At 45.3% G+C, this 27,868-nt stretch overlaps 1 protein-coding gene across 3 annotated transcripts in view; it reads left to right on the top strand.

The window, feature by feature from the left end:
- The window catches only part of ASPSCR1 (ASPSCR1 tether for SLC2A4, UBX domain containing), a 92,714-nt gene that overhangs the window by 63,211 nt on the left and 1,635 nt on the right, over nucleotides 1–27,868 (top strand). For all 3 annotated transcript variants that reach the window (XM_074972160.1, XM_074972158.1, XM_074972159.1), the window contains 3 exons: nucleotides 25,046–25,097; nucleotides 26,506–26,575; nucleotides 26,941–27,128. In XM_074972160.1, coding sequence (XP_074828261.1) covers nucleotides 25,046–25,097; nucleotides 26,506–26,575; nucleotides 26,941–27,128 — 310 coding nt within the window. The remainder of the gene's footprint in view (nucleotides 1–25,045; nucleotides 25,098–26,505; nucleotides 26,576–26,940; nucleotides 27,129–27,868) is intronic.

Here is a 27,868-nt window from a genome sequence, read left to right as displayed (position 1 = left end):
TGAGGGAGCGGGAGGTTGGTAGCAGGGCTCCTCCTTGCCCCCCTGCCCACCTCCCACCTCATCTCCCTGCCCACCTTCTCATGAAGTGCGGGGGCCCCCAAAGTGCAGGGCCCAGGGCGGTCGCCCCTATTCGCTGTACCCTAGGGCGACTCTGCCTGGAGGCTTTTGCACTTGCCAGGTAACGTGGTCTAACTGAAATATCAGTACAGAGCCTGCTTTGGAGTTAAGAACTATTAGAGAGACAGTGAAATAGCTCTACCATTGACTTTGCTAGCAACTTCACTGTGTATAGACAGGGCTTCCCTTCAGGACTAGAGTGTGGTCATTTGTAGAGTGATATGCCAAAGATCATTTGTAAGGTGAGGAGTGAGGCAGAATGTAATGGGAGATTTTGCTTCCGGAGTGTATGTGAGAGAGCGCCTTTCTGGCGACATATTGAATTAGGAAGGGATTAGAGCTCCTCTGAAGTTGTTTATAATGGAGCTTTCCAAATTCCACACCTTCCTAGCCAGGCCATGTGGAGGAGAGACAAGTGCAGCTGTTGCATGGAGACAAATAGTATGAGCACCTGCATTCACACCCACAGCCTGATCCCTTCCTGGGTCTGGAGCCTGCTGAATCCCCTTGACCAAAAGCTACAATTAGCCCTGAAGATGGTGGTTCTACAAGATTTGCTAATGGCTGAGCTCCTCTCCTTGTCACAATGCCTTTGCCCAGGATCCCCAACTAAGGAACGGTTTCAGAGTAGCATCCGTGTTAGTCTGTATTCGCAAAAAGAACAGGAGGACTTGTGGCACCTTAGAGACTAACACATTTATTTGAGCATAAGCTTTTGTGAGCTACAGCTCACTTCATCAGACGCATTCAGATGAAGTGAGCTGTAGCTCACGAAAGCTTGTGCTCAAATAAATGTTAGTCTCTAAGGTGCCACAACTAAGGAATGTTTCAAGTGTGCTCACCTTCCTGAGTCTCCTGGTACTGATCACAGCCCTGGCTGCTCAGTGGCTCAGGAATTGCCCTGGACCCAGCTACACTGCCTGAGTGTTGCTGCGTCTGTATTGACCTGGCTTTCTCCACCTGAGCCTGGCAGCCCAGCCTCAGGCAGGCATGGGACAGTCAGTGTTAAGAGACACACAATGTCGTCTTGGTGGAAAACAGCCAGCCAAGTGTTTTTCTCTTCAAAGACACTTCATGCATTTTAATTAATAACAGAAATGCCAATGGAAAGCTCCTCGTGCCTTTGAACTGGGAAATTTTCCCACTCAGTGTGAGGGCAATGCCTCCCAGCTTCCCCCGGTTTGTGCCACTTGCCCACAGCTGCCACCCAGCACGCTGTCTCAGATTTCTACGCAGGTGCTGCGGTGGGAAATGGGGGAAAGCTTTTCTGTTTGGAGCTCTGGGAAGTTCCAGGAAAATAAACGAAACTGTGATTCAATTTCTAATGACATGATTGGAAAATGGGAAGTAATGGGAGATGATTTGCACTGGAGTGGGTGGGGGGAGAAGGGACACCTTCCCTTCTGCTTTCTGACTTCCCTTTATCCCTGCCCCCAACAAACCCCTTTTGATCCCACCTGCCTCTCTAAGGGCTGGTCTGCATTGGGAACTTACATCAGCATCGCTGTGTCTCTCAGCTGTTGCCTCTCGGGAAGGTGGAGTACCTATACCTACAGGAGAGCCCCGCCCTTTGGCGTAGGTAGTGTACACTGAAGCACTACAGCAGGGCAGCTTCAGCACTATAGCATTTTCAGTGTAGACATATCCTAACTCCCAATCTATGCCCTCCTCCCTTTTCCTTTTCAGCTCCTCTGGTGTGTAGGTCACATTCTTCATCTACAACTTCTTCCTCCAGTTCCCATTTTGGCCTTCTCTTGCAGGATGAATGGTCTCGAGAAGGTTGAGCAGGACCTTCTGTTTTCCTAGACTCATAACACGAGGCCAAAGGTATACACAACAAAACTGAAAGATGACCCATCCAAACTGATTTTAAAAAAAGAAATGCTATTTTTAACACTGGGTGGTAATCTGTGGAAATTATTGCCACAGGGTGTTGTTGAGGCTCAGAATTTAGCACGGTTCAAAGTGGGCTTGGATGCTTATATAGATAACAGCAATATCCAGAGTTGTTATAACTATTGCTAACAAGATTTGGAAAGGATATAAAATCTCAAGTTCCAATCTTTAACTATTAGGGATTAATGGAGAACAAATTATTCATAGAGTCATAGAATATCAGGGTTGGAAGGGCCTTCAGGAGGTCATCTAGTCCAACCCCCTGCTCAAAGCAGGACCAATCCCCAACTAAATCATCCCAGCCAGGGCTTTGTCAAGCCTGACCTTAAAAATATCTAAGGAAGAAGATTCCACCACCTCCCTAGGTAATGCATTCCAGTGTTTCACCACCCTCCTAGTGAAAAAGTTTTTCCTAATATCCAACCTAAACCTCCCCCACTGCAACTTGAGACCATTACTCCTTGTTCTGTCATCAGCTACCACTGAGAACAGTCTAGATCCATCCTCTTTGGAACCCCCTTTCAGGTAGTTCAAAGCAGTTATCAAATCCCCCCTCATTCTTCTCTTCCGCGACTAAACAATCCCAGTTCCCTCAGCCTCTCCTCATAAGTCATGTGTTCCAGTCCCCCAATCATTTTTGTTGCCCTCCGCTGGACTCTTTCTAATTTTTCCACATCTGCCTGACGCAGTGTTTTATTTACCTTCCTCTGAAGCATCTGGTACTAGCCATTGTTGGAGACAGGATACTGGACTAGATATACCTATGGGGCTGATTCAGTCTGCCAATTCCTATGTTCCACTCTTAACCCAGGTACTTTATAGACCCCCTGTAGGTTTTATGGTAATTCACGAATAACATTGTCACGGACTCACAGGTCGTGCCCACTCTTAGCCCCGTGTGGTCTGTGGGGGGAACCCCTGAACAGTAATACATGGAACTTCATGTATAATAAGGAAAGCAGGAATATAAACTGCTCTGTCTGGTATGGGCAACTTGACCAAGTGAACATTATGGAGAATATAACTCTTGGAATTTCCTGGCATTTTAGTGCTTGATTTTGCAGCTTTTAGGTTTCATTTAACACAATTATTTTTGCATTTGGTTTTAGGGATGACGGTGAGAAAAATACAGATCATTTGGCCTCTCTAGTTCTGGAGCAGCTGCTGATACCAGTGGAATTTGTTAGCTAATGGGCCTGACAGCCTATGTAATAACTTACACCTCTGCAAAGTGGGTGTATAGATTAATAGATTGTAAGGCCAGAAGGGACCGTTTTGATCATCTGGTCTGACCTGTTGTAAATCACAGTTCATAAAACTTCCCCAAAACAGTTCCTATAGCTGATCTTTTAGAAAAAAACATCCAATCTTGATTTAAAAATTGTCTGCGATGGAGAATCACCCATTACCCTTGGTGTAAATTGTTCCAATGGTCAATTACTCTCACCATTTAAAATGTACATCTTATTTCCAGTCTGAATTCGTCTAGCTTTGACTTCCATCCATTGGATCATGTTACACCACCTCTGCTAGACTGAAGAGCCCACTATTATATATTCTTTCCCATGTAGATAAGTACAGATTGAATCAAGTCATCCCTTGGCCTCCTTTTTGTTAAGCTAAATATATTGAACTCCTTGAGTCTATCGCTATAAGGAATGTTTTCTAATTCTTCATGTGCAGTGTTGTAGCCCTCATGTCAGTCCCAGGATATTAGAGAGACAAGGTTGGTGTGATGGTATCTTTTATTAGACCAACTTCTGTTGGTGAGAGAGACAAGCTTTTGAAGTTACATAGAGCTTTTCTTCAGGTCTGGGAAACTTACTAGGCTACATCTACATTGGGGTCATGTCTACACTAGAGACCTTACAGCCGCACAATCATACCAATGCAGCTCCGCCCCTGTAAGATCACTTGTGTAGCTGCTTTATGCCTATGGGAAAGAGCTCTCCCGTCAACATAATAAAACCATCCCAATGAGCGCAGTAGCTAGGATGGTGGGAGGAGCTCTTCCGCTGACGTAGAATTGTGCACACAACCACTTATGCGGGCGAAACTTTTGTTGCTCAAGTGCAGGGTTTTTTTTCATACCCCTGAGTGACATAAGTTTTACTGACATCAGTGGTAATGTAGACATGGCCTAGCACCACAGCTGCACCGATGCACTGTCTGGTGAAGATGCTCTAAGCCAATGGGAGAGACTCTCCTGTCCGCTTAATTACTCCACTTCCCACAAGAGACAGTAGCTATGTCGGCAGGAGAAGCTCTCCCACAGGCATAGCACTGTCTACACTGGCACTTAGGTCGGTATAACTTTTATGTTTCTTAACGGATCATGCTGAACAACATAGGTGCTGAGTTTCTAATCTGCTGGGGATGCTCCCCCTGCCTCTGCCCAGGACCCGCCTCCACCCTACTCCACCCCTTCCCCAATGCCCCACCCCCATTCTGCTTCTTCCCACCCCAGCTCCGCCCCCACTCTGCCTCTTCCCGCTCAGTTCCACCCCCTCCCCGGAGTGTGCTGTGCCCTTGCTCCTCCCTCCTCCTTCCCAGCACCTCCTGATGCCTCAAAACAGCTGATCCATGGGAGGTGCTGGGAGGGAGGGGGAGGTGCTGATTGGCAGGGCCCGCCAGTGGGCAGGAGGCGCTGGGGGGAGGTAGTGGCTTTGATAGGGGGGCTGCACCCACCATTTTTTCCCTTGGGCGCTCCAGCCCAGGAGCACCCACGGAGTTGGCGCCTATGCCGAGTGACACAAGTTATACTGAAGTAAGTTCTAGTATAGACTGTCTCAGCAATGTCGGAGCTAAATACAGTGTGGAACAGATTGGTTAACATAAGTCGTTCACACATATTTCATGGGACCATTTAAGGTGAATTGCCCTGTCAACACCCTTCCAGTCATAGGGAGGAACAGGGCAGCGTGAAAGGAGCTCCTGGGGTTGTTAGTGGGTTATAGATAAGGCTGTGAGTCTGTCACGGAGATCACAGAAGTCATGGATACCGGGACCTCCATGACTTCTGCAACTGCTGCTGCTGGAGTGGCCCCAGGCAGCGGCCTGTGCGGCTGGCCCCTGCCCCCTCTTCCAAGCAACAGCGGGGCCCCTGCCCCCTCTCCTGAGCAACAGCGGGGCCCCAGGACCCCCCTGGAGCAGCTAAGATTAGTCATGGGTATTTATAAAGTTATGGACAGGTCACAGGCCTGTGAATTTTTGTTTATTGCTCGTGACCTGTCTGACTTCTACTAAAAATACCCATGACTAAACCTTAGCCTTAGTTATAGATTGTTGCAATAAATCATAAATCAGTGTGTCTGTTAAGTCCATGGTTTTTAGTGTCTTAACAAAGTTATGAATTTAAGTTCTAATTCTTCAGTCATTCTTGTGGCTCTTTTCTGAATCCTCTCACATTTATCAATATTCTTGAATTGTGGGCAGCAAAACTCTACACAATATTCCAGCAATGGTCACACCAGTGCCGAATTCAGAGGTAAAATAACCTCTCTACTCCTACTTGAGATTCCCCTGTTGATGCATCCCAGGATCACGTTAGCCCTTTTGGCCGGAGCACTGCACTGGAAGCTCATGTTCAACTGATTATCCACCGCTACCTCCAAATCTTTTTCAGGGTGTAAAGTGCTAGTTACCAGAAATCAACACTTACACCAGTGAGAGCACTTTGTACACACTCTGTATAGGTGCAAATGAGGACTTACCATGGGGGGAATCAAGCCTGGTGAGTATGTGGACCAACAAAGACGCTGTGAACTCCTTAGTCTGGCAGGTCTACATAGAAACTTTTGCTGGTATAGCATTGTCTGTCTGGGGGTGACGCTTATATACCAGCAAAAACCCCAGTGTAGTCACTTTTACTGACACAAAAGTGCTTTTGCCAGAATAACTTATTTAGTTCAGGAGTCCAGTTATAAGCTGTACTAGTAAAGATTTTTGCTGTTACATACTGTGTTTACAGTAGGAGGGTTTGCCGGTAGAGCTGTAGTGGCAAATCATTTCAGGTGTAGACATGACTTACGCTGTTTGGTATGCTCACAGGATTTGCTACTCTGAAGCCACTTAATTTTACACTCTCTGCTTCAGCAGCTGAGTTTATTAACTCCTGGAATTAAGTATCTGCCCAGTTCACTGCCAGTGCAGTATGTATCCACCTTTATTTTTATCTATGATGGCTGGGGTAGAAACACCAGGAAGTGGGACATGGGTATGTAACTGTACAGTTAACAGCTTCATGGAATTTCGTGCTACATGCGCTCAGTATGACATTTCCAAAAGCTCATAATTGTTGTGTTAAAACCTGTTTTTCTCCAAAACTTAGTAAATCCTGCCTGGCTCATCAGAGTCTATTTATAAAAACAAGCTGGGACTAAGGGAAGGTTGCTGGAATATTTTTACATTGAGGATTTAAAAAAAAAAAAATTTAACTTGAAAACAACTGACGGGATCTTGTCCAAACGTTTTCTAAATTCTTCTCAGGAAGTTTCCATCCCCAAATGTGAATGTTTCAGGGAGTGGGGAGAGGACTGAAAACAAGATAGATTGGAAATGATTTCACAATCTGAACTGCAGGGGTTGAGACTGGTGACACTGCTATGATTAGATGGTGGTGGCAGAAGCCAAGGTATAGGGCTGAGAAGAGGAGTGAGAGTTTTGAGCGGGTTGCCTGGAAGTAGGGTGACCAGATAGCAAGGGTGAAAAATCGGGATGGGAGTGGGGGGTAATAGGCACCTATATAAGACACAGCCCCAAATATTGGGACTATCCCTGTAAAATCGGGACATCTGATCATCATACCTGGAAGCAGGAGGAAGATTGGTTTGAAGGGGAGAGAAGTTGGTACAGGCTTGGAGTGGGAGGCTTGAGGGGGAGAAGGCAAAAGGAAATGTAGGCCTGAGATTGGGTGGAGGGATGAAAGCAGATACACTCAGACTGAGGCTCCAGAGCTGCAAGTGGCTCTTTAATGTCTCCCTTGCGGCTCTTTGCAGCATGTGATATTAAAACACTGTGATTTAATTATTAACCAATCAGGATGCTTTTACTACGCTGCTAACCAGTTGTAGTTGATAAAATAATACTTGGTCAGTCATTTTGCTGTGAGAGTAATTGTAGAGAGAGTTTCAGAGTAGCAGCCGTGTTAGTCTGTATCCGCAAAAAGAAAAGGAGTACTTGTGGCACCTTAGAGACTAGCCAATTTATTTGAGCATAAACTTTCGTGAGCTACAGCTGACTTCCACTGCATGCATCCGATGAAGTGAGCTGTAGCTCACGAAAGCTTATGCTCAAATAAATTTGTTAGTCTCTAAGGTGCTACAAGTACTCCTTTTCTTTTTGTAGAGAGAGTGTAAATGAAACAATGAATTCACACTCCTGTGTCTCTTTTGGGTGGTGATGATCACTAATTTGGCTCCTGAATCACTGAGGTCTGAATATCACTGGATTAAAATGAGGTGGAGAGAGAGGGAAGGGTGAGGTGTGGGCAAGAGGGGGAGGGGAGAGGGCAGGAGGCTTGGGGTCCTCCTGTTTTTAAAGTTGTTTAAAGTGCTTTGGTGGCAGCAGACTTTTGTGTGTGCTTCCCTCTGCCCCCCTACTGTTGGGAATGTGACCTAGGGGAGGGGCACCTCGGCAACATACACTAAAATCTAGAAGCTCTTTATTGATAGCTGGGTGTAAAACAGCCTCCTATGAGAAGTGGGTTTGTGGAGTGGACGGGGTTGAGTTTGGTGCTAGTGGCCATGTTGCCTGTGTCCCAGGCCTGGGGCCCTCAGCTCTGTAGCATCATGGTCTGGTTGAGACAGGAATGAGTCTGTGTGTTTATAAAAACTTTATTTAGAAGAAGCATCAACTGGGAAGGAGTGATTCCTGTTCAGAGTGCCTCATACCCTTCCAATTACCCGGTCTGCCTGCTGGAGACCACAGTGTTCTAACTTACTAGGCTGGTGCCTTGTCCCAATTTAGGTTGGCTGATTCTGGGTGACACTTTGCTCCCCGCTACCAGCATAAATCGTCTTTCATCTGTAATTTTTGCCTTGAGTCAGCGGAGGCTCCATGCTGTAATGTCTTCTGCTTGGATAGACTTTCCCTGCCGCCGGAGATCTGAGTGCTTGGCAGGGGCTGAAGGGGGCTTTCTTCTCTGGAGAGAAATGGGTGCGGAAGCTGCTCTGGCTTTCATGTCCCTGGCAATTCTGTTATTGTTGGATGCCCTTTTTATGGGCTGCTGTTACTAATCAGGCTGCTTCGCCTAAACCTTGGTGCTCTCAGTAAAATTACACCAGCACAGAACAGGAGGAGAGGTTGTGTATTTGTTATTGGACCTGTCTGGGCACCAGTGTGGGGGAGGAGGATTTGCACACCGTTCTCTGACTTGCTGGCATGCTCCAGTATTGTTTGCCAAGTAGTGAAATCCTGAGTCTGGGAGCAGGTTTGTGCTGCTTGTGTCTGTTCCTGTAGAGATGGGGCTTAGAGAGGAGGCTTCTGCACCGAACCCTTCACTAGATGGGGCTTGGCTCCAGATGGAAGTTTCTGTGGGGCCTTTGCCTCTGCTTAGGCCTCTGCCTTCCTTAGGGAGGAGGCTTCCTATCCCCAACTCTACCCAGTATATGAGGTTTGGAAGAGAGGCCTCTGTGCTGGAATCTGCTCCCACTCCCAGAACTAGATGTCAGAATACAGGGGTGGGAGGACAGGGCTGCTCCCTGGGGTTGGTGGGCTTCAGGGTTAGATGGAGTAAGCTGCAGAGAGCCTCTGGCCTCCAATACTGGAGAAGTGGAGATCTGCACTTAGGGGACCTTGGAGCACTTTACCCCAGCAGAGAGGCTGTGTCCTGGCATGAAGCACAGCTAATGGAAGGGCCGAGAATGTGGGACTTCTCTCTCCGTCCAGTAACAGAAGCAGGATGTGGGTAATGTTTATTAGGAACAGCTGGGAGCCCTAAGCCTGACTTTGCTGCCAGTAGGCCAAAGGAACAGTTTCTTTGGTGGTTCCATGGTGGGGGAGGGTTGCCTTGCTTTAGTGAATACAAGTGTCCTTTATATTTGTCCCTCCAAAATGTACAGCCCTTGTTCCCAGTGTTCTGTGTCCAGACCATAGTAACAGGCACTTACAGCGCTTTGTACCCAATGTGACTTGCTAGCAAGGGGGCTAGATGTGTACATGTCCTTGTGACATTTCACTTAATGGGATGTTCCTTATGTTATTGTAGAACCCAGCAGAGGTTTAAACCAATCTCAAAAAACCCCAGACAAATGTATCCTGCCCTATAGAATCTTCATGCCTGGTAATGCTGTATTTCTTCATTAACATTTAAGGACATTGGACTGGAAGGACCTTCCTAGATCATGGACTCCAGTCCCCTGTTGTCACAGAGAACCCTATCGTATAATCCTGTTCATAAACATAACAAGCTCCATTTTAAAACTAGTTGGGTTGTTTTTCCCCCTCTATTCCTACTGGGAGACTGTTCCAGAACCTACCTCCTCTGATATTAGAAGGGGTCTTTTACTTTCCACCTAAATGTATTCATGGGTAGTTTATTTCCATTTGTTCTGGTGCCAGCATTGTCCTTTAGTGTCAATAGCTCCTCTCCCTCCCTGGGGTTTGCCCCCAATGTGTTTATAGAGAGCAATCCAATCCCCTCCGAGTTTTCCCTTTGCTACGCTGAACAAGCCAAGCTCCGTTAGTCTCCTCTGGTCAGATGAGCCCTCCACTCCCCCAATCATCCTAGCAGCCCTTCTCTGCACCTGCTCCACTCTGAATTCAGCTTTCTGGAACTGAGGGGACCAGAATTGTACACGGTATTGCAGATTTAACTGTCATCTTTTCAAGCGCTATTATGTATTCATTCTGTCTTACAAAAATCTCATCAGAGCAGCAGCAGCAAACATCTCAAAATAAACGGATTTTGCTTGGGACGTTTGCTAGGCTGCATGTTCATTTCAGGAGTAACATGACCGTTGGCAAATGCAAAGGTACTTGTTAGGGAGAGTGCATTGAGATTTGGTTATAGGGCTTTAATTTGAGTCTCCCCATCCTTAGGGACCACTTATATATAAATATGAGACCATCCATTCAGCCTGCGATTAGCCTATTGTATAAATGCCAGTCTATCGACCTTTGGTTTTTTATTTGTTCTCCTTTCACTCCTGGGGATTAGACATATGCTTCCCAGTCAGGGTGCCTGAACTCTAGGGAGAGGGGAAATGGGGGACAGTGATAGAACCCCAGGAGAAGAGGAGCAGGGACTGGTTTGATGCTTGTTGGCTCATGTGCAAAGCATCTTCAGATTTTTGTGTCTTCTCTCTTTCTAAAGCAGCTTGTGCCATAGTGTCTCAATTCTACATGTGGGTTACAGAAAATGGGATGAAGATGCAGAAGAGCAGCTGATCCTCCAGTGTCCGTTTGGTTCAGTTTCTTCAGCTTCTGTTCTTTGAGCTCTGCTACAGAGGGGAGTCTGATAGTGTGGCCTGAAAATGGTGAGGCTCTTCCTGATCAGCTTTCAGAGGGGTTTCTAGAGCCTTCAGTCAGCTGTAAAGAAGGCTTTGCCTCTGGCACCCTCTGTTTGAACATGTGGTATGCTGGATAAATACGTCTGTTTATCTGGTCCCCATTACTGCAGTATCTCAGCACCTCACACTCGTTAATGTATTATCCTCACAACATCCCTGTGCAGCAGGGCTGTTATCCCCATTGTACAGATGGTGAACTGAAGAAAAGAGATTAAGGGACTTGCCCAAGGTCACACAGGAGGTCTGTAGCAGAGCAGAGACTTGAACTCAAATCCTGGGCTAGTGCCCTGGTCACTGGATCATTCTCCCTCTACACCGAACTGCCTTGATGGAGTGATTTCTGAGATAGAGTGGGCTTATTCTATTGAGAGATTTGTAAATCAGAGCCAGAACCTTGCAATGGATTTGATATTGAATTGGGAGCCAGCGCAAGAGGAGGAATAGAGTCTTATTGACACTTCTTTCACCCACCCAATAAGGCTGCTGGAGTCACAAGCATTTATTAAATTTGATAGCCACAGTAAAGGGCTGCAATCAAAATCAGGGAAACAAATGTTGGAAACTTATTTGCCAAGAAGCCTGGTAGAAGGAATTGTTTCTGAAGTGTGTGTTTACAGTATGGTGAGCGCACAGACTGGCAACAACATGGAGTTTTTGGAACCTATAAAGACTTCAAGGCATTGCTTTGATATTTTGTTATTGCTGTTTTTCCTGGCTGCATTATCCCCATGTCCATTGAATTACTTCATAGCTTTCTCAAGGGCAGAACTGGATCATCTGCAGGCTTCTTTGCAGCAGTGCTCAGCGATGGGGTCCTTACAGCCCCAGCTGCTTGTTTGTGCTGTTCTAGATTAGTTGAACTTCTCAAAGATGCTTTTTCCCTTCTCTCCCTCCCACCTCATCGCAGGGACAGACACTGGCATGACTCAGGTCTTGGGCTTAGCAGAGACTACAGCACTGATCTGTGAACTAGTGCTGAGAAACAGTGAGCAGAAGGTACGAATCCCAGACTCTGTAAAAGCCGAGGCAGTAAAGGGAGCAGACGGCCATGGTCCCACCTTCAAAGGATCTGAAGGAACTCATACTCTTCCATATAAATACTTATTTTTTCTAATCAGATCTTAGAATTCTCTGAGTGTCGGGAAAGGCTCCCGCTGGCCTTTACCCTGGGGAGGGACCCCAGGGGAGCTGTTTGTTCCTTTTTGTCCCTTCTGTTCTGGTTCCATTTCTTCATTAGTGTCATTTGCGTTTCTGTTCTTTAGTGATGCTGACAATGTCCCTGGGCTGTGTGAAGCCGCCTCTGCTGTTGGGCTTGCAGTTCTGGCAACAGTTTGAAAATAAGTTCAGAAGAAAACCTATCCCATTCAGGGTCAGCCCATCATAGAGGCATTTCCAATGGCTGGTCTGGTGAGGCAGACACTGGAATTCAGCCTTCTTGGTACAGCCTGGAACCTGGCGCACACCTTCACCGTTTGGGGTCTTAGACCATTTCTTGTCTGTTCAGGATGTTCTGGGCAGATAGGATTTTGGGTAGTAATCTTACTTCTCATAAAATAAGGCTAAGATTTTGTCATGGTTATTATTAGTAAAAGTCACGGACAGGTCACGGGCACTAAACAAAAATTCATGGAAACCATGACCATGGTGGCTGGGAGCTGTGGGGTTCCTCCTCTGCCCATGACAGCTGGAAGCTGCAGGGGGGGCCCCCTTCCACCCACAGCAGCTGGGAGCTGCAGGGTGACCATATTTCCCAACGAGAAAATGGGACACCCCCCGCTGCGCGCCCGAGGTGTGTCCCCCCCCTCAGGAGTCTGTCGCCTGTCACTGGAACCCTGCCAGGGCCCCGCTGGCTGCCAGCTCCGGAGTCCCCGCAGCCCCTGGGGATGAAGCAGAGAATGTCACAGAGGTCTCTGGAAGTCATAGATTCTGTGACTTCCATGACCTCTGTGACATAAACGTAGCCTTACCCATAAAGCTTTGTGCCTGCCTGTGTCTTGCACTGATTTTGAGGAGCTGATGACAGCACCCAGAAGGTGGTATGAGGAAATAGGCATTCTGGGCAGCATTAAGGACTTCCTCAGACTAGATGATTTAGCACAGAAATTCTGCTTTAAAAATGTTTCTCTCCAGCTCTTTGGTTAATTTTCAGGGGCCACATCCTTCTGACCTCCACGCAGTGGGTCACTGAGTGCTCCTTCTACTGGGATTCCCTTTATCAGCCTTGTCAAGATAGCATGTGCAAACCTTATCTGATAAAGTTTAATTGGCCTCAAACCCCTCTGCCAGCTGATATTTGTGCAGGGTATCCATCTCAGTGGTTGTAGCCTGCCGGTTGGGAAACTTTATTCTTGGGTATTAAACAGGAAAGAGCTATTTAGGCAGAATGTCCCTTTGGCTGTGGCTCTGTTTATTTCCGTTCTGGAGATGCTCTTTGCTCTTTTGTCAGAGAAGCTTTTGATCCATTGGCTTCCCCAAGTGGTGGTTTCTGTGTTTGGTGGTGGGGTGGAGTTTGCTTGCTGTGCAGTATTTCATGCTGGTTGCTTTGGTTTCTGCATCTATATGGTTGTCCCTTAGAAGCACTCATTTTCTTATTAATCTTTTAACATCAGACTACCAGCAGACCTGTGGCACTCTAATAATTTCAGATCATATAATGGAAAGAATGCTTCTCATCCTAGCAGCTGCAAGTTCCCCCTTAGACAGGAGTCTCTGACTGATCGTAGAGCTTCTGAATTCATTCAGTAAACCAGTTGTTCTCAAAACTTTTTTTTTCCCCACTGATCACTTGAAAATTGCTGAGTCTCGGCGGACTGCTTAATGATCTTTCCAAATGTTGGAATATTAGGAAAAACTTTTTCACTAGGAGGGTGGTGAAACACTGGAATGCGTTACCTAGGGAGGTGGTGGAATCTCCTTCCTTGGAAGTTTTTAAGGTCAGGCTTGAAAAAGCCCTGGCTGGGATGATTTGATTGGGGATTGGTCCTGCTTTGAGCAGGGGGTTGGACTAGATGACCTCCTGAGGTCCCTTCCAACCCTGATATTCTATGATTCTATGAAATGTTGTTTGTACTGTTAGCTAACTATTATAAAGTGCTTTGGATAAAAGTGTCATATAAAAAAACTAAATAATGATAAACATGTTTTTGTTCTACAAATAAAAGCACACAACTCATTTTAATATCAGTAGTCTCTCCCCCACCACGGCAGCCCCCAAGCTGGGCTGGGAAGGAGGGGATTCTCTCCCTGGCAGCTGCAGCCCTGAAGCTGGAGAAAGTTGCCTCTTTCTCTGGTGTTGCAGTCCTGCATGTCCCAAATTCCCTCTACTCCCTCTTTTCACCCCACTGCCCCACCCCCCACCTCCTATTCCCCCAAGGCCACCACCTCACCATACATGAATATTTTCTTCAGGGTCCAGGCACCTAATTAGTGGAGCCAAGCCTGTGTGGCTCCACTAATTAGGTGGGCAGCCCTTCATTCTCTCGTGTGTGGCCGCCCAGGTGCGCACCATAGAAGGAACGATCCGCGGACCATGGTTTGAGAACCTATGCAGTAAACCAAATTACAATATAGTTATAATGTGCATATTTTTGCAGCATTCATTCATTTCAGGGTTTGTGTGTGATGCGGGGAGGGAGGGTGGGGATACGCACTAGAAGTACTGGATAGAGAGCACTGCCTGAGATCCTCTCTGTGCTCAAGAGTACAAACTATTAAAATGTGCAATAAAAACGAAGTCAAAAATGCGTCCTCATGGGTCATTGCTGCTGGTCTAACTGGGAAAAATCCCTCTAATTTAGGCATTTATACCATAATATGCAATGCCCCATAGACCCTTGTGTTACTGGTTCCCTCTGGGGTGCCACCTGGAACTGGGATACCACTGAGCCCCCTGACACAGCAGCCTGGGCTCCCTCTCACACTGTACACCTGTAACAAGCTGCAAAGCCCTCCAGCCTGCACTTTCACCAGCCTAATACAGGTAGGGATACACCCAGCTGCAGTTACATGCAGGCTTTCTGATCAGCCCCTGCATAGGAAGGCTACAGTTAAGGCAACTCCCAGCTCTCCAGGCACACACCTCCTCTGGAGTATAAACCCAATACTGTCTTGCACTGCACAGGGAACTAACTATATAGCGCAAGGTCATAAAAATTCGCCTCCTCCCTCAATGTGGAGAAGAACATGCAACAGTCTTTGCCCCTGAGTTATGATTCCCACACACTTCACTCCAACTCATTCATTTAGATAAAGCAAAAACAAATTTATTAACTACAAAAGATAGATTGTAAGTGATTATAAGTGATAGCAAACAGATCAAAGCAGATTACCTAGCAAATAAAAAATGCAAACTAAGCTTAACATACTAAATAGATTGGATAGGAGTAGCAGATTCTCACCCTAAGAGATGATACAAGCAGGCTGCAGATTCTTAAGGGGCAAGCTGCACTTGCTTTACAGCTTGGAATCCCCAGGTGTTTTATTCACAGGCTAGAAACCCCTTTAGCCTAGGTCCAGCACTTCTCCCAGTTCAGTCTTTGTTCTTTAGGTGCTTCCAGGAGTCTTCATTTGGTGTTCTTCACTTCCCACCCAAGATGTCACTCCCTGCCTTATATAAATTTTGCATATGGCGGGAACCCTTTGTTTCAAAGCTTGGTTCTCAGACCAGTCTGTGGAAAAACACTGACATCCCAAAATGGAATCTAGAGACATGTGGTCTGATCACATGTCCTTGTAGAGTCACAGAAGCCATTACTTGGAGGCTGTCTGTAGCCATCACAGGAAGGATTACCAGGTGGGAGATAAGCTTCTCCTAAGGCCTACTGTTTTTTGCTAGTGGCTCATTGCCCTGAATAAGCCCTTCCCCACCCACTATCTAGACTGAAAGCATCTTGTCTAGTGGGCGTTACCCAGGTGTAACTACATTTGAAATACAGTTATACAGTCAACATTCATACCTTCAGACAGAAAAATGATACATGCATACAAATAGGATAATCATATTCAGCAAATCATAACTTTTCCAATGCTCCTTCACATGACTTATCTTGTATAGAATACATTACAATTATGTCATAATCTATCACGGTGAAGAATATGGGGTGCAGTGTCCCACCCGACTCACCCTGTTCCAAGGCTTTCTGGATGTTGTGTACCACACTCACCACCATGGTTTCTGAGTGCCTTCGTATTTAAACATGTGAAATAGAACTTCAGATCACTAATCACTCAAAGTCAAAGAGAAAAGGAGTACTTGTGGCACCTTAGCAGACTAACACGGCTGCTACTCTGAATCAAAGTCAAAGGCTGCTCTGTCAGTAATGGGTGGATTCTTAGACTGATGGCCCAAAACGTGAAGCTTTCCTAGATGTAAGCTTAGGCACTGGATCACCACCTCTGCCTGTGGAATAGAATTGCTTAGTCTCCTGTGGGCTGTAGTACTTTGCTCTGATTTTGGTTGTTGGGTTTGTTGCGTGGGTGTTGGGTAGTGGTGGTGGCCTGTGATAGATTAGGTCAAACTAGAAGATCTGATGGTCACTTTTGGCTTTAAACTCTGTGGAAAAAAATAATGCCAAGAGAATTGATGATGTATCTTTTTTTGAGACACCTGTAAAGCTTAAAGAATGGACTGTTGGGAACAACCCTGCCCTAGTGGGGGAATGTGAATATTGTGGGGGCAGCTGTGGCACTGATTTCCTGGATGAACTACTAAGACTTCTCTGTATCTAACTTAAGTTGATAATCATTAAAGAATTTGCCAGGTCATCTTGGAATGTAAATTAACACCTGAACTTTGAGAACTGAACAATGGCGAATGTGCAAATTCCCCTTCAACACAGCATGTACATGGACTACATGTGGTTATAGCAGCCTCTTAGGACTTTCTTCTCAACCAGTTTTGTGAACCATGCAGATTGCAGCACAGTCACTCCCTCTGTGTCAGGATGTTCTTCCTTCTGTTCTGATGTCGAGAAGAGCAGCCTCTCTCAGGATCATTTCTTAAATTACTCAAACTAGAGTGTGCTAGACATGTTGAGGTTATGTATTTTGAAGGTGCTGTATGCATACTGTGTCCATGAAAGGTGCTCATTTGAATCACTGCTGTTTTTCATGATTCTTGGGGCATCAGGACTTGGGAAGGGCATGGAATTGGGATTACTGGCTGTCTACAGGAAATTGAATATGCAACTATGCAAACAGTCAGTTGTAAGCCTGATGTGTTGTACTTACTAGCCACCCCTTATCTATGTCATCCATGCTTTTACAGCGGCAGAAGTTCTCTAGCTCTGCTCCCATCAGCCATTGCTAACTCTCACAAGAGAGAGAATTCTTAATGATCCTGAGAGCTGGTCTTATTTGTCTCTCACGTACTTCATCATGAAGCTGGGGGGAGAGGTAGATACGCTGGAAGGTAGGGATAGCCAGAGTGACCTAGACAAATTGGAGGATTGGGACAAAAGAAATCTGATGAGGTTCAACAAGGACAAGTGCGGAGTCCTTCACTTAGGATGGAAGAATCCTATGCACTGCTACAGGCTGGGGACTGATTGGCTAAGTGGCAGTTCTGCAGAAAAGGACCTGGGGATTATAGTGGATGAGAAGCTAGATATGAGTCAACACTGTGCCCTTGTTGCCAAGAAGGCTAAAGGCATATTGGGCTGCATTAGTAGGAGCATTGCCAGCAGATGGAGGGAAGTGATTATTCCCCTCTATTCAGCACTCGTGAGGCCACATCTGGAGTACTGCATCCATTTTTGGGTCCCCCACTACAGAAAGGATGTGGACAAATTGGAAGGAGTCCAGTGGAGGGCAATGAAAATGATTAGGGGGCTGGAGCACATGATTTGTGAGGAGAGGCTGAGGGAACTGGGATTATTTAGCCAGCAGAAGAGAAGCAGGAGGGGGGGGATTTGATAGCTGCTTTCAAATACCTGAAAGGGGGTTCCAAAGAGGATGGATCTAGACTGTTCTCAATGGTAGCAGATGACAGAACAAAGAGTAATGGTCTCAAGTTGCAGTGGGGAAGGTCTAGGTTGGATAGCAGGAAAAGCTATTTCACTAGGAGGGTGGTGAATGGGTTACCTAGGGAGGTGGTGGAATCTCCATCCTTAGAGCTTTTTAAGGCCCAGCTTGACAAAGTACTGGCTGGGATGATTTAGTTGGTGTTGGTCCTGCTTTGAGCCGGGGGTTGGACTAGATGATCTCCTGAGGTCTCTTCCAACCCGTATCTTCTGATTCTAAAATGTAACCTGCCTAGAGCCACTGTCCCAATGGTCTGACTTGCTGAATTGACCCAGGGACTCTAAGGTTTGTCTTTAAGTTTCTGGACTGGACTGTCCAGGATTCTTCTGGAGAGGAAGGCTGGTTTTCTGGTAAAAGCCCTGGGCTGGGACTTGGGAGATCTGGGTTTAATTCCTGGTTCTGCCACACACTTTCTGTGGGTAGGTCATTTAATCTTTGTGCCTCAATTCCCCATCTCTAAAATGGGGATAATAGAACCTGTTGTCTGTCTTTATTTATGTTGTAAGGTGTTTCTTACTGTATGTATACATAACATGTAGCACAGTGGGAGCCTTGATTTCAGTTGGGGCTCCTATTTGCTGCTACAGTACAATTAATAATATGTATGTATCCTGGAAATGTAACTTGTGTAAAGTGATTTTCAGCATTCTCAATCTGTGGGATTACAGAGTCCCTCTCCCAAGTCACATTGGCACTGCACTTCTGGACAGAAGTCACAGCAAAGAAATGCGGCTGCTGGATAGTAATATTTGAATATGGAAAACAGCGAATGGCAGATGACTCACTCATAATATAACTCCTTGCATTCAACTGATGGCAGGTTTCTAAAATCTTGTTTCAAATAGCTTTTGATTCTACTTGCTATGTTGCCTGGCCTGTGACTGTAAGAGTTTTAATCTTTTTTGATCCAGTGAGACTCTATTCCTATTAATAAACATAGAACTTAAAGGAGAATGTGATCTCAGCAGGTCTGGAGAATTCTTGTTCTCTTGATGCATTACTCAGGAAAGAGAGCAGAGCTAAGCACTCATTGAAGGGATCCAGTCTGGAGACAATGATTCAAACACTGGAGACAGCTGCTGCATCTTCTCAAATGAGAAAATGAGAGCTGACCCAAGAATGTTCACTGAAAACATTCTGCCCAGTGAGATAAGAGTGAAACTCAAGTATTGACACTGTTGATTGGTGCAACACTTACAGTGTGAGAGACCTGCTGACAAGTTCTGTGACTTTGCGACAGGATGATTTTTTTGCACCTTCCTAGACTGAGCAAATACTAAAACCACCACATCTTTATGCTAAAACATTCCATGGCCAATATCAACGTACCTTGATTTTTCCTGTGGTTAAATCTGATGCTGACTTAAAGACTATTACATAACTGAAAGAGCATGGTCCCTACCAGGGGAATGTGCCCTGCCTGTGGCTGACTGGAAGATTCGTGTGCTAGTGGGATGCCTTCTTCTAACCCATGAATCATATTCAACCTTGAGGGTTCAAATAAAATTGGTCTGATACCTGAGATCCATGTAGGAAGCAAAGTAAAGGGTTACATCAGTGACCTAATATTGTACTTAAATTGAAGGGAAAGGCATATATTAGGGATAAGAATTGGGAGGGAAATCAGTCATGGCTGAGCCATGGGAAGGGAAAAGATGTGTGGGGTAATATAAGCCACGGGGAGGAGGCTACAATTTTTGCACGTGTGACCTGCTATCGAGTTCCTTTTTCTCTCCCAATAAAAAGGGTTTGGACTGATGTTTTGCCAGTGGTGGGAAGTGGTTGCGGAGGTGGAGCCTGAAATCTAGAGCTGAGGTGATTTATCAGCTTGTGAGTAAAGAGGGTAGTGGTTCCTACTAGGGCGTGCTCTGTCTCTGTGTGTTTGTGTGGTTGAGTGTGTCTGTCTGTTTCTCCCTCTCTCTTGGTGCCTCACTCACAGGCCCTGCCATGAATTTTCTCTGACCCCTTGGGGCCATTCCCACATGCTGCTTTGATGTGTGTGCCCAGAGCTTGAATGACAAGGAAGTTTTAGTGGTGGCAACGGGAAACGAAGAGAAAAGGGCAGGGCTTTGAACTAAAAGGGCTTTGAGCTCTGAGATGTTGTGCTTAGTTATCTCCTTCAGAATGTTAATTATTCACCACTATAATTGGGCGGGAGGGGAAAAAGAGAGAGGGGAGGTTATTAAAAAATTCCAACACTAACACGCTACAAAAACCTCATTTTCCAAGTCACAGCTGCCATGAAAAGGATGTTGTGTGTAAAGGGGCTTGTGTGTGAGGAGGGGCCGGACGGGGGACTCCTTTCTAAGCCACCCCTTCCAAATAGTGGGATCCCTTCAGATGAATGCAGTGGAGACATCAAAGCTCTCACAAGAGTTTTCTCTGGGGTTTCTTAACCATGTCTGGTACTTTTTAATTACAACATTTACGGAGAGCTGCCTTTGTGACTGGAGCAGGCAAGCTTTGGTCTTGCTGATTGGCAAAGGAAATGTTAAAAGGTCTAATAAATAATGTTTCCTGCTGCTAAAATGTCAATTTGAGGATGTACAAATTCCTGGCTGCTAGGAGGGAGCTCAGACTTAGTGGATGGGGGTGTCTCTTTTCCTGGATGTTACATGCTGGCACCAGTACCATCACTGTGTGCTCATGTCTCCCAGTCCAGAGAGCTGTAAGATCACATTCTCATTTCAAGTTTGTGGACAGGAAAATAGGTGATGCCATTTCGTTTTCCCAGAAGTTAATAATTGTATTTCATATTTATTCTAGGTAGCACTCAGATGTTCCAGTCAGGATCAGGGGCCCTTTTAGCTCAGTGCTGTATATGCATAGGAATATAGGAATTGCCACATTGGATTAGACCCATAGTCCATCTTGCCCACATCTCATCTCTGATAATGGCCAGCATTTGAGGCTTCAAAGGAAGGTTCAAGAAATCCCACAGCAGGCAGATGTGGGATAATCTGTCCTGCTCACTTCTCTTTCCAGATCATTACTAAATATTTTAAACACTACAGTCCTAGTACAGACCCCTAAGGCTCCTGCTGTTCACCTTTTGCCATGATGGAAACTGACCATTTAATCCTACTCTGTTTCCCGTCTCTTAGCCAGTTTTTGTTCCATGACAATACCTTGCCTCTCACTCTGCAACAACTGGGTTTCTTTATTAGCCTTTTATGATGGACTTTGTCAAAGGTCTTTTGAAAGTTTGACTAAATTACGTCAAACAGTTCTCCTTTATTCACAACAAAGAATTCTAACGGATTAGTAAAGTATGATTTTCTTTTGAAGAATCCATGCTTGTTAGACCATATCATGTGATCTTCCAGGTGTTTTATGTTTCTATTTGTAATGAGCATTTTGACCAATTTGCCAGAAACAGAGGTAAGTCTTTACTGATCTGTAATTCCCCAGATGACCCCAGAGCCCTTTTTAAATAGAGGTACAACATTGTAATAGTAGCTATATTTAATAGGCCAGTTAATATTTTTGATAGTAGCTCATTCTTCAGAATGAGAACTTGAAAACTTCCTGGAGAACTCCTGGATGGACCATCTGTACCTGGTGATTTATTGCTTTTTAATTTGTTTTCTCCAGCGCCTAGGCTTCTGCTACCTCAGCTCTGAGAGCACTTCATCTGTATTACCAGGAAAGATCAGGTGTCAGATAAGAACTTCCTCAGCACCCTTAGTGGTGAAGACTGATGCAAATAAATTTTGCTTCTCAGCCAATTTCTTTATTTTTCTTAATTGCTCTTTTTAACCCCTGGTGATCCACCAGACCCACCACTTCTTTTGGAAGTTTCCTGCTTCTGATATACTTCATGTAATTCCTTGATGTTTATTTTTGTCCCTTTAGCTGTTTGCTCTTTTAATTCAAGTCTAGTCCTTCAAATTTACTTCTCACACATCCTTTGTTATTGGCTTCACTAAGATTAGTTTTCCAAATCTGAAGGATCACTGTTTGGCTTGAATAACCTCTTACTATTTACCAGGCTGACTGACTGCTTGCCTTTCTGCTTCCCTTTTTGCTCAGTGGTACGTATGCCTTTTGAGACTCCGTTGTTTTCTTAAGTGACATCCATGCCAAATCTAGGGATTTTACTTGCTTTGCTTTTAAGTTTAGGGCCTTTTTGATCAATGCCATGAGTTTGAGATCTTCCTTTCTGAAATTTAGTGTCACTGTTTTAGTTTTTGGTACCTTATTTCCCCCCCCACCCCCCACAATCTTGAATTTAATTATATTATGGTCACTGTTACTGAGAGCCTCATCCTCTGTTACTAATTGAACCAGATGCTGCATGTTACTTAGGCCTAGGCCTAAGCTGAGAATAGCTTTTCCTCTTGTGTGCTTTAGAACTAGCTGTTCCAATAAGCTTTCCTTTGATATGTAGAGAAATTGCTTCTCTACAGTTTGTCCTACTGTGACATTTGACCAGGTAGTGGAACATACAGTAAATATAATTCTCGCCCCAAAGAGTTTGCTATCTAAATGACATGACACGAGTTGAGCATTAAAGACCGTGGAAGGAGGGGAGGAGGAAGACGAAGTTGAAGATATTATCTGAATGTATACTTTGCAGGCTACCTAGGTGTGTGTTTTTTGTTTAATAAATGAAGAGGTGATGAGTAAATTACTAACAGGTCAGTAATTAATGAAATTCTGGATGATACAGAGAACCTGAATAGGGAATTGTTGGTTACCCCTTCACAATACACACAAACCAGGGGTCACTCATTCAAATTAATAGGTGGCAGGTTTAAAACGAACATAAGGAAATTTCTTCAAACAATGCACAGTCAACCTGTGGAACTCGTTGCCAGGGGATGATGTGAAGGCTAAAAGTATAACTGGATTAAAGAATTATGTAAATTCTTGGAGGATAGGTCCATCAATGGCTATTAGCCAAGATGGTCAGGGACACAGAGGGGATTCAGCCTCAGATCTCTGGGCCATTCTCAGAAGAGGTAGGTAGATTCTGACTATCTTCCCATTCCTGTGGCCAGACTTGGCATTGCAGTAGTGTTCTTCCATCATGGCTCTTTACACAAAGAGGTTTCATTATACGATATTACGAATTGGTTGGTAAAGGTAACTGCATAGAGGTAGTATACTTAGACTTGTAAGGCATTTGACATACTACCACACAACAGTCTCCTTAAAAAATTAGCAACATACAGTATCAATAAAGCACATGTTAAATGGATTAAGAACTGGCTAACTGACAGATATAAAAAAATAGCTCACTGAATGGGGGAGTTTCTAGTGGGGTTCTGCAAGGATCAGTTCTCTGCCCCAGTGCTATTCAACATTTTCACTGATGATCTGAAAATAATTATAAAATCACTGCTGATTAAAATTTGCGGATGACACAAAGATTGACAGAATTGTAAATGACAGGCCAGTCATACAAATGCATCTGGATCACTTGGTAAACTGGGCCCATTCAAGCGAAATGTGTTGAATACAGCTACATGCAAGGTCAGACATTGTAGGAATAAAGAATGCAGAGCATGCCTACAGAATAGGGGCTGTATCTTGGAAAGCAATGACTCTAAAAAGGATTTAGGAGTCATAGTGGACTAAAAACTGAACATGAACTCCCAGTGTGATGCTGTGGCAAAAAGGGACTAATGCTGTCCTTGGGTGTATAAACTGGGGATTAGTGAGTGGGAGTAAGAAGGTGATTTTACCTCTGCTTCTGGCATTGGTGAGACTGATGCTGGAATATTGTATCCAGTTCTATTGTCCACTTTTAAAAAGGACAGAGAAACTTTGGAGAGAGGACAAAAAAGAGCGACAAATAATTTGAGGGCTGGAGAAAATGTCTTACAGGGAGAGACTGGCAGAGCTCAATTGGTTTACCTTATCAAAAAGAAGATTGAGTGGTGACTTGATTAGTATAAGAATACCATCTCAGGGAGAAAATACCAGGTGCTAATTAAAGAGCTCCTTCATGTACCAAAGAAAGGTAGGACAATGGTTGGAAGCTGAAGCCAGACTAGATTAGAAGTAAAACAGATTTTTACCAGTGAATGATTAACTACTGGAACAAACTACCAAGGGAAGTGATGGATTCTCCCTCTCTTGCAGTCTACAAATGAAAACTGGATGCCTTTCTGGAAGAGATGTTTTAGTCAGACAAGTTATTTGGTTCACTACGGGGTAACTGGGTGAAATTGTCTGGCCTATGATATATAGCACGTCAGACTAATATGAGCCAAAGGTCCCGTCTGGCCCTAATATCTATGAATCTGAAAACATTGCTCCTTGTCCGTCTGTGGCTAATAGGACAGTACTGTAATCACTTGCTCCCCACAACTTGACCGGGATGCATTATTTTCACATCACACCCAACTTTCTTTAAAAAAAAAACAAAACAAAAAACAAAGTCTGTGTTTGTATAGCACTCTGTAGGTAAAATTCACTAAGGCTAAGCATTCTCTAGTATGATTGGCAGCTTCTCCAAATGAGATGCAAACCTAGAATAGCAGGGTGGAGGACGGTAGGCCTGGCTTGTGGAGCAGGACTAAAATAGCAAGGGAGACTTGAAGGGTGCACTGTGGTGGAACTATATGGTGGTGACTTGCACAGGACTAGCCCCCACACTGATTAGCTCAGGTCAGCACTGCTAGTTCCTCAGTTTCATCGTAGCTGGTCTCTGTAGCAGACTGTAAGACAACTTCTTTGACTTGCATTAATGGAACATTGATCCCCAGCCTCTTCAGGCAGGCAGAGCCAGTATGACCTGTCCAAAGCAGGGAACTGAAGAACATTTCAGGCTCCCTCCAGGAGAGGAAAGGGGCAGCTGTTAGCAACAGTGAAACCAGAATCTGAAGCCAGAGATGTTCTAGTGTTCTCAAGGAGGGAAGGAAGAGCTGGTGACCCTAGTAATGCAGACTGGGAGAGAGAGTGGGGCATGATGCAGGCTTGGTGGTGGGGTGATGCCCACAAGATGGCTATTCTGCACATGCCAATGGGATGGTATAAACATGGGGTGGAGCATGGCCCCTGGGGAAACTGCTTCCCACAGGGAGTCAGGAACTCTCTGAACAAAGCTGAAAATCACTGAGAGTAGCAGATTCCAGGGGCTGTCACTGAATGCCACCTAGGCTCCTCAAATATGACTGTGTAGATGATACCCAATACCCTGAAAATTGGCTTGCCCATCCTGCTTGCATTTGTTTTTATTTTAAACTGGGCTCCAGAAGATGCAGCCAGGACATAGCTGGCAAAAAAGTGTCTGAGCTGCTGTCATGTTCAGTTTCAGCCCTCCTGCAACTCATGCAGTTGCATTGCCCACAGTAGGGATTGGTGCTTTGGGGGTGGAGAGGGTTGATGAGCAAATACCCATGTTTTCATGGCTGCAGTGCCTTTGCCCTGGGTTGGGGAAGAGATTGGGCTTCCCTTAGAGAGATGTATGTAATGTCCGAGGCTGGCTGGCTGTGACAACCCTGCAGTTTGCCCTGTCCCCGTCTCACCCATCTCTTTTCCCTTTGCTTCAGGCTAACCTCTTCCCAGCGTCTGTCATTCACTTTGGATCTGAGGAGCGCAGAGGTGAGTTCTCTCTTTCTCTCTCCAGCTGGCTCCTCAGCTGCTGTATTTTAGCCAGATTAATCGTGTCCGTGCCTTCAGAATTGTTCCAACAAGAGATCTCAAACAAAGCTGGGAGTGGAGAAGCTGTAATGAAGGACAGGAGGGTTAGATGGCTCAGGTATTTGGGGGTGGAATATGGAGCCTTGCATGGGCAGCACTGGTTTGTGTTCAGTCTAAGGTTGGAATGAGTGTAAATCATTAATCTCCTTGGTTGGGTGAAATGAGCTGGGGTGCAGTAGCTCTGTGCAATTCCTAGCAGACAATTCCCCACAATTAGCACTAATTAGCTCCTTTTGTTAGCAGAGAGACTTGTGAATCCTGGAGAGAGAACTTCCCAGAGGTGGTACTTCCAGCTCAGGGTTGAGTGGCATTGGTAGGAGAAGGGATGAGGTTTATGTGAATCTTGCATTGCCATTACCTCTGCCCCTACTGTGAATCACTAAGGGTATGTCTACACTGGAAACTTCAAAGCACTGCCGCGGGAACGCTCCCATGGCAGCGCTTTGAAGTGCGAGTGTGGTCGCGCTTGAGCGCTGGGAGAGAGATCTCCCAGCGCTCCTGGTAATCCACCTCCATGAGGGGATTAGCTCCGAGCGCTGGGAGCCTGTCTACACTAGTGCTTTAAAGCGCTCAGACTTGGTGCATTCCGGGGGATGATTTTTCACACCCCTGAGCCAGCAAGTTAAATTGTTATGAAATGTAAGTGTAGACAAGCCCTAAGGCTTTGTCTAGACCAGCTTTGTTCTGTTTCAAAGTTGATTGCCAGTTAATGCAAGTTAACTAACATAATTGTAAATGTAAATCAGGAAGCATTTCTTATGAGATTTATTAGGCTATGGAGTAGGCACAGTAGACAGACATGGAGTGGTGGTCTCTGAAGGAAGTGTGGAAATCCCATTGCTTTAAAATTAAACAAGACAAAGAACAAGAAATTGTACTGTAGGGACCAACCTGTTGTGACTTCCTGTGGAGATGGACAGTCTCTGATTCTCTGGCATAGTTGTAGTGCTGTTAATATTAGTGTTTGCTTCTCTCAGAGGTGTAAAGGGAGTTCTGGGTCCAGAGAACATAACCTCTGAGATGCAGAGATCAAGTGCTTGAAAACCAAAGTTTTGAGGGATGGATTAGAAATGGCAAAGAATAATCAGAACATTGAAGTTTGGCGGGAATTAGCATCCCTTGAGAGGGTCACTATCACCCAGTGGCTAACAATGTTGGCTATTGTATTGGGAAAAGGCAGAAACTCACTGAAGCACACAAAGGGGGATTAGCTGGAGCTATGTGGTTCTGAGGTGCTGCAGTAACAGTGTCTACAGGTTGGCTGATGATACTATCTTAACAAATGTATGTGTTTGGGTTTGTTTTACAGATTGTTACTTGAGACCAGAACTGCTGGAGTCCACAGTGTCCCTTTCCACAGCTGACTTGCTAGTAGCTAGGTAGGGACTGCGAGCAAAGCTACTTAATGTGAGTGGGCATTTGTGGGAAGGGAAGGGTGGAATCAACACCTCTCCTGCTGGAGAGGAGCAGAACCTACAGGCACCAGAAAAAAACTCCCCTGCTCTCAGGCTCATTTACAACTTTGCAGCTTGGTGAACCCTGCTCAAATGGAGGGGCATGTCTGTTGCTAAATCTGGCAGGAGCTGGAAGATCTGCTTACAGACTGGTATGTGCCCTAAAGCCTTTGCTTCTGGGGTGAAGATTAACCTTTTGAGGCCTGGGCCTGATGAATCACTGGGTTGGGGTGTGTGGAGACCAGTGTGAAAATCTTGCTTTCATTCTGCTTTCTTGTTTCTCTTCTCAGAGGCTTGTCCAAATCACTAGTCCCTTGTGCTCCGCCAGCTTCAGAAACAGCTGTTCCACCCCCAGTTGGGCTAGAGGAGACAGATGGGAAAAGAACTGCAGAGAACCCAGAACCAGCAGGAGCCCCTGAAGCTTCACAGCCAGTGAGAAGCCCCCCTGAAAAAGTACCAAAGTGGCTGAAGCTGCCAGGTATCATCTGGGATCAGAGGGAGAGCTTTCCCTCCCTGCTCTGTGGAAGCTGCCTCTGCAGAGCCTCACTGCAGGAATCAACTGCCATGACTTGTGATCCCAGAACTATTCAGTTTAATAGCTGATGGGCATGATGTGAATCTGATGTCCCAATTGCGATAAGAAAAGGCCCCGAACCTCTGTAAAAGCTATTTGGTTGTTTCCATGTGCTGGCACAGTTGATCTCAGAACCATCCCCTTTGTCTTGATTGTGCAGTCTTGCTAAAATTCTATCATTAATACTTCATTGTTGGTGCTTATTGCTATGGAGTGGTGGCAATCGCTCTGTAATTAAGATTGCAACCGAGTTTCTATCACAATCCACAGTATCAATCTCTGTGTCAAAATGGTAGGTTAGATCTGGGACACGATGTGAATTGGAAGAGGTGTTCTTGAATTATGCTCACACAAAATGGGTCAGCAAAGTTCAAAAAGACCATCTAACATTTTTGTAGCCAACCCCCTCCTCTCCTCTCCTTCCAAAAAACCCCAAAGCAGAGCTAAAATCTCTGGCTGAGATCTGATGATAGCTTTTGAAATTAAAATTTTATCATTTGATTCTGGCAGGTGCTCCAGCAAACTTAAAGTAGGGCATCAAGTAACTGGAAATATCAAATCTGTGGTTTAGTCCATTTGCCCCCATATGGCTGAACTGCTTTAGAATGATGCTGGGATTTTGATGCAGGGTACATGGGAGTCCT

Source organism: Natator depressus, chromosome 14 (genome assembly GCF_965152275.1).
Source record: "Natator depressus isolate rNatDep1 chromosome 14, rNatDep2.hap1, whole genome shotgun sequence".
Lineage (NCBI taxonomy): Eukaryota > Metazoa > Chordata > Testudines > Cheloniidae > Natator > Natator depressus.
This window is presented reverse-complemented; position numbering and strand designations above follow the sequence as displayed.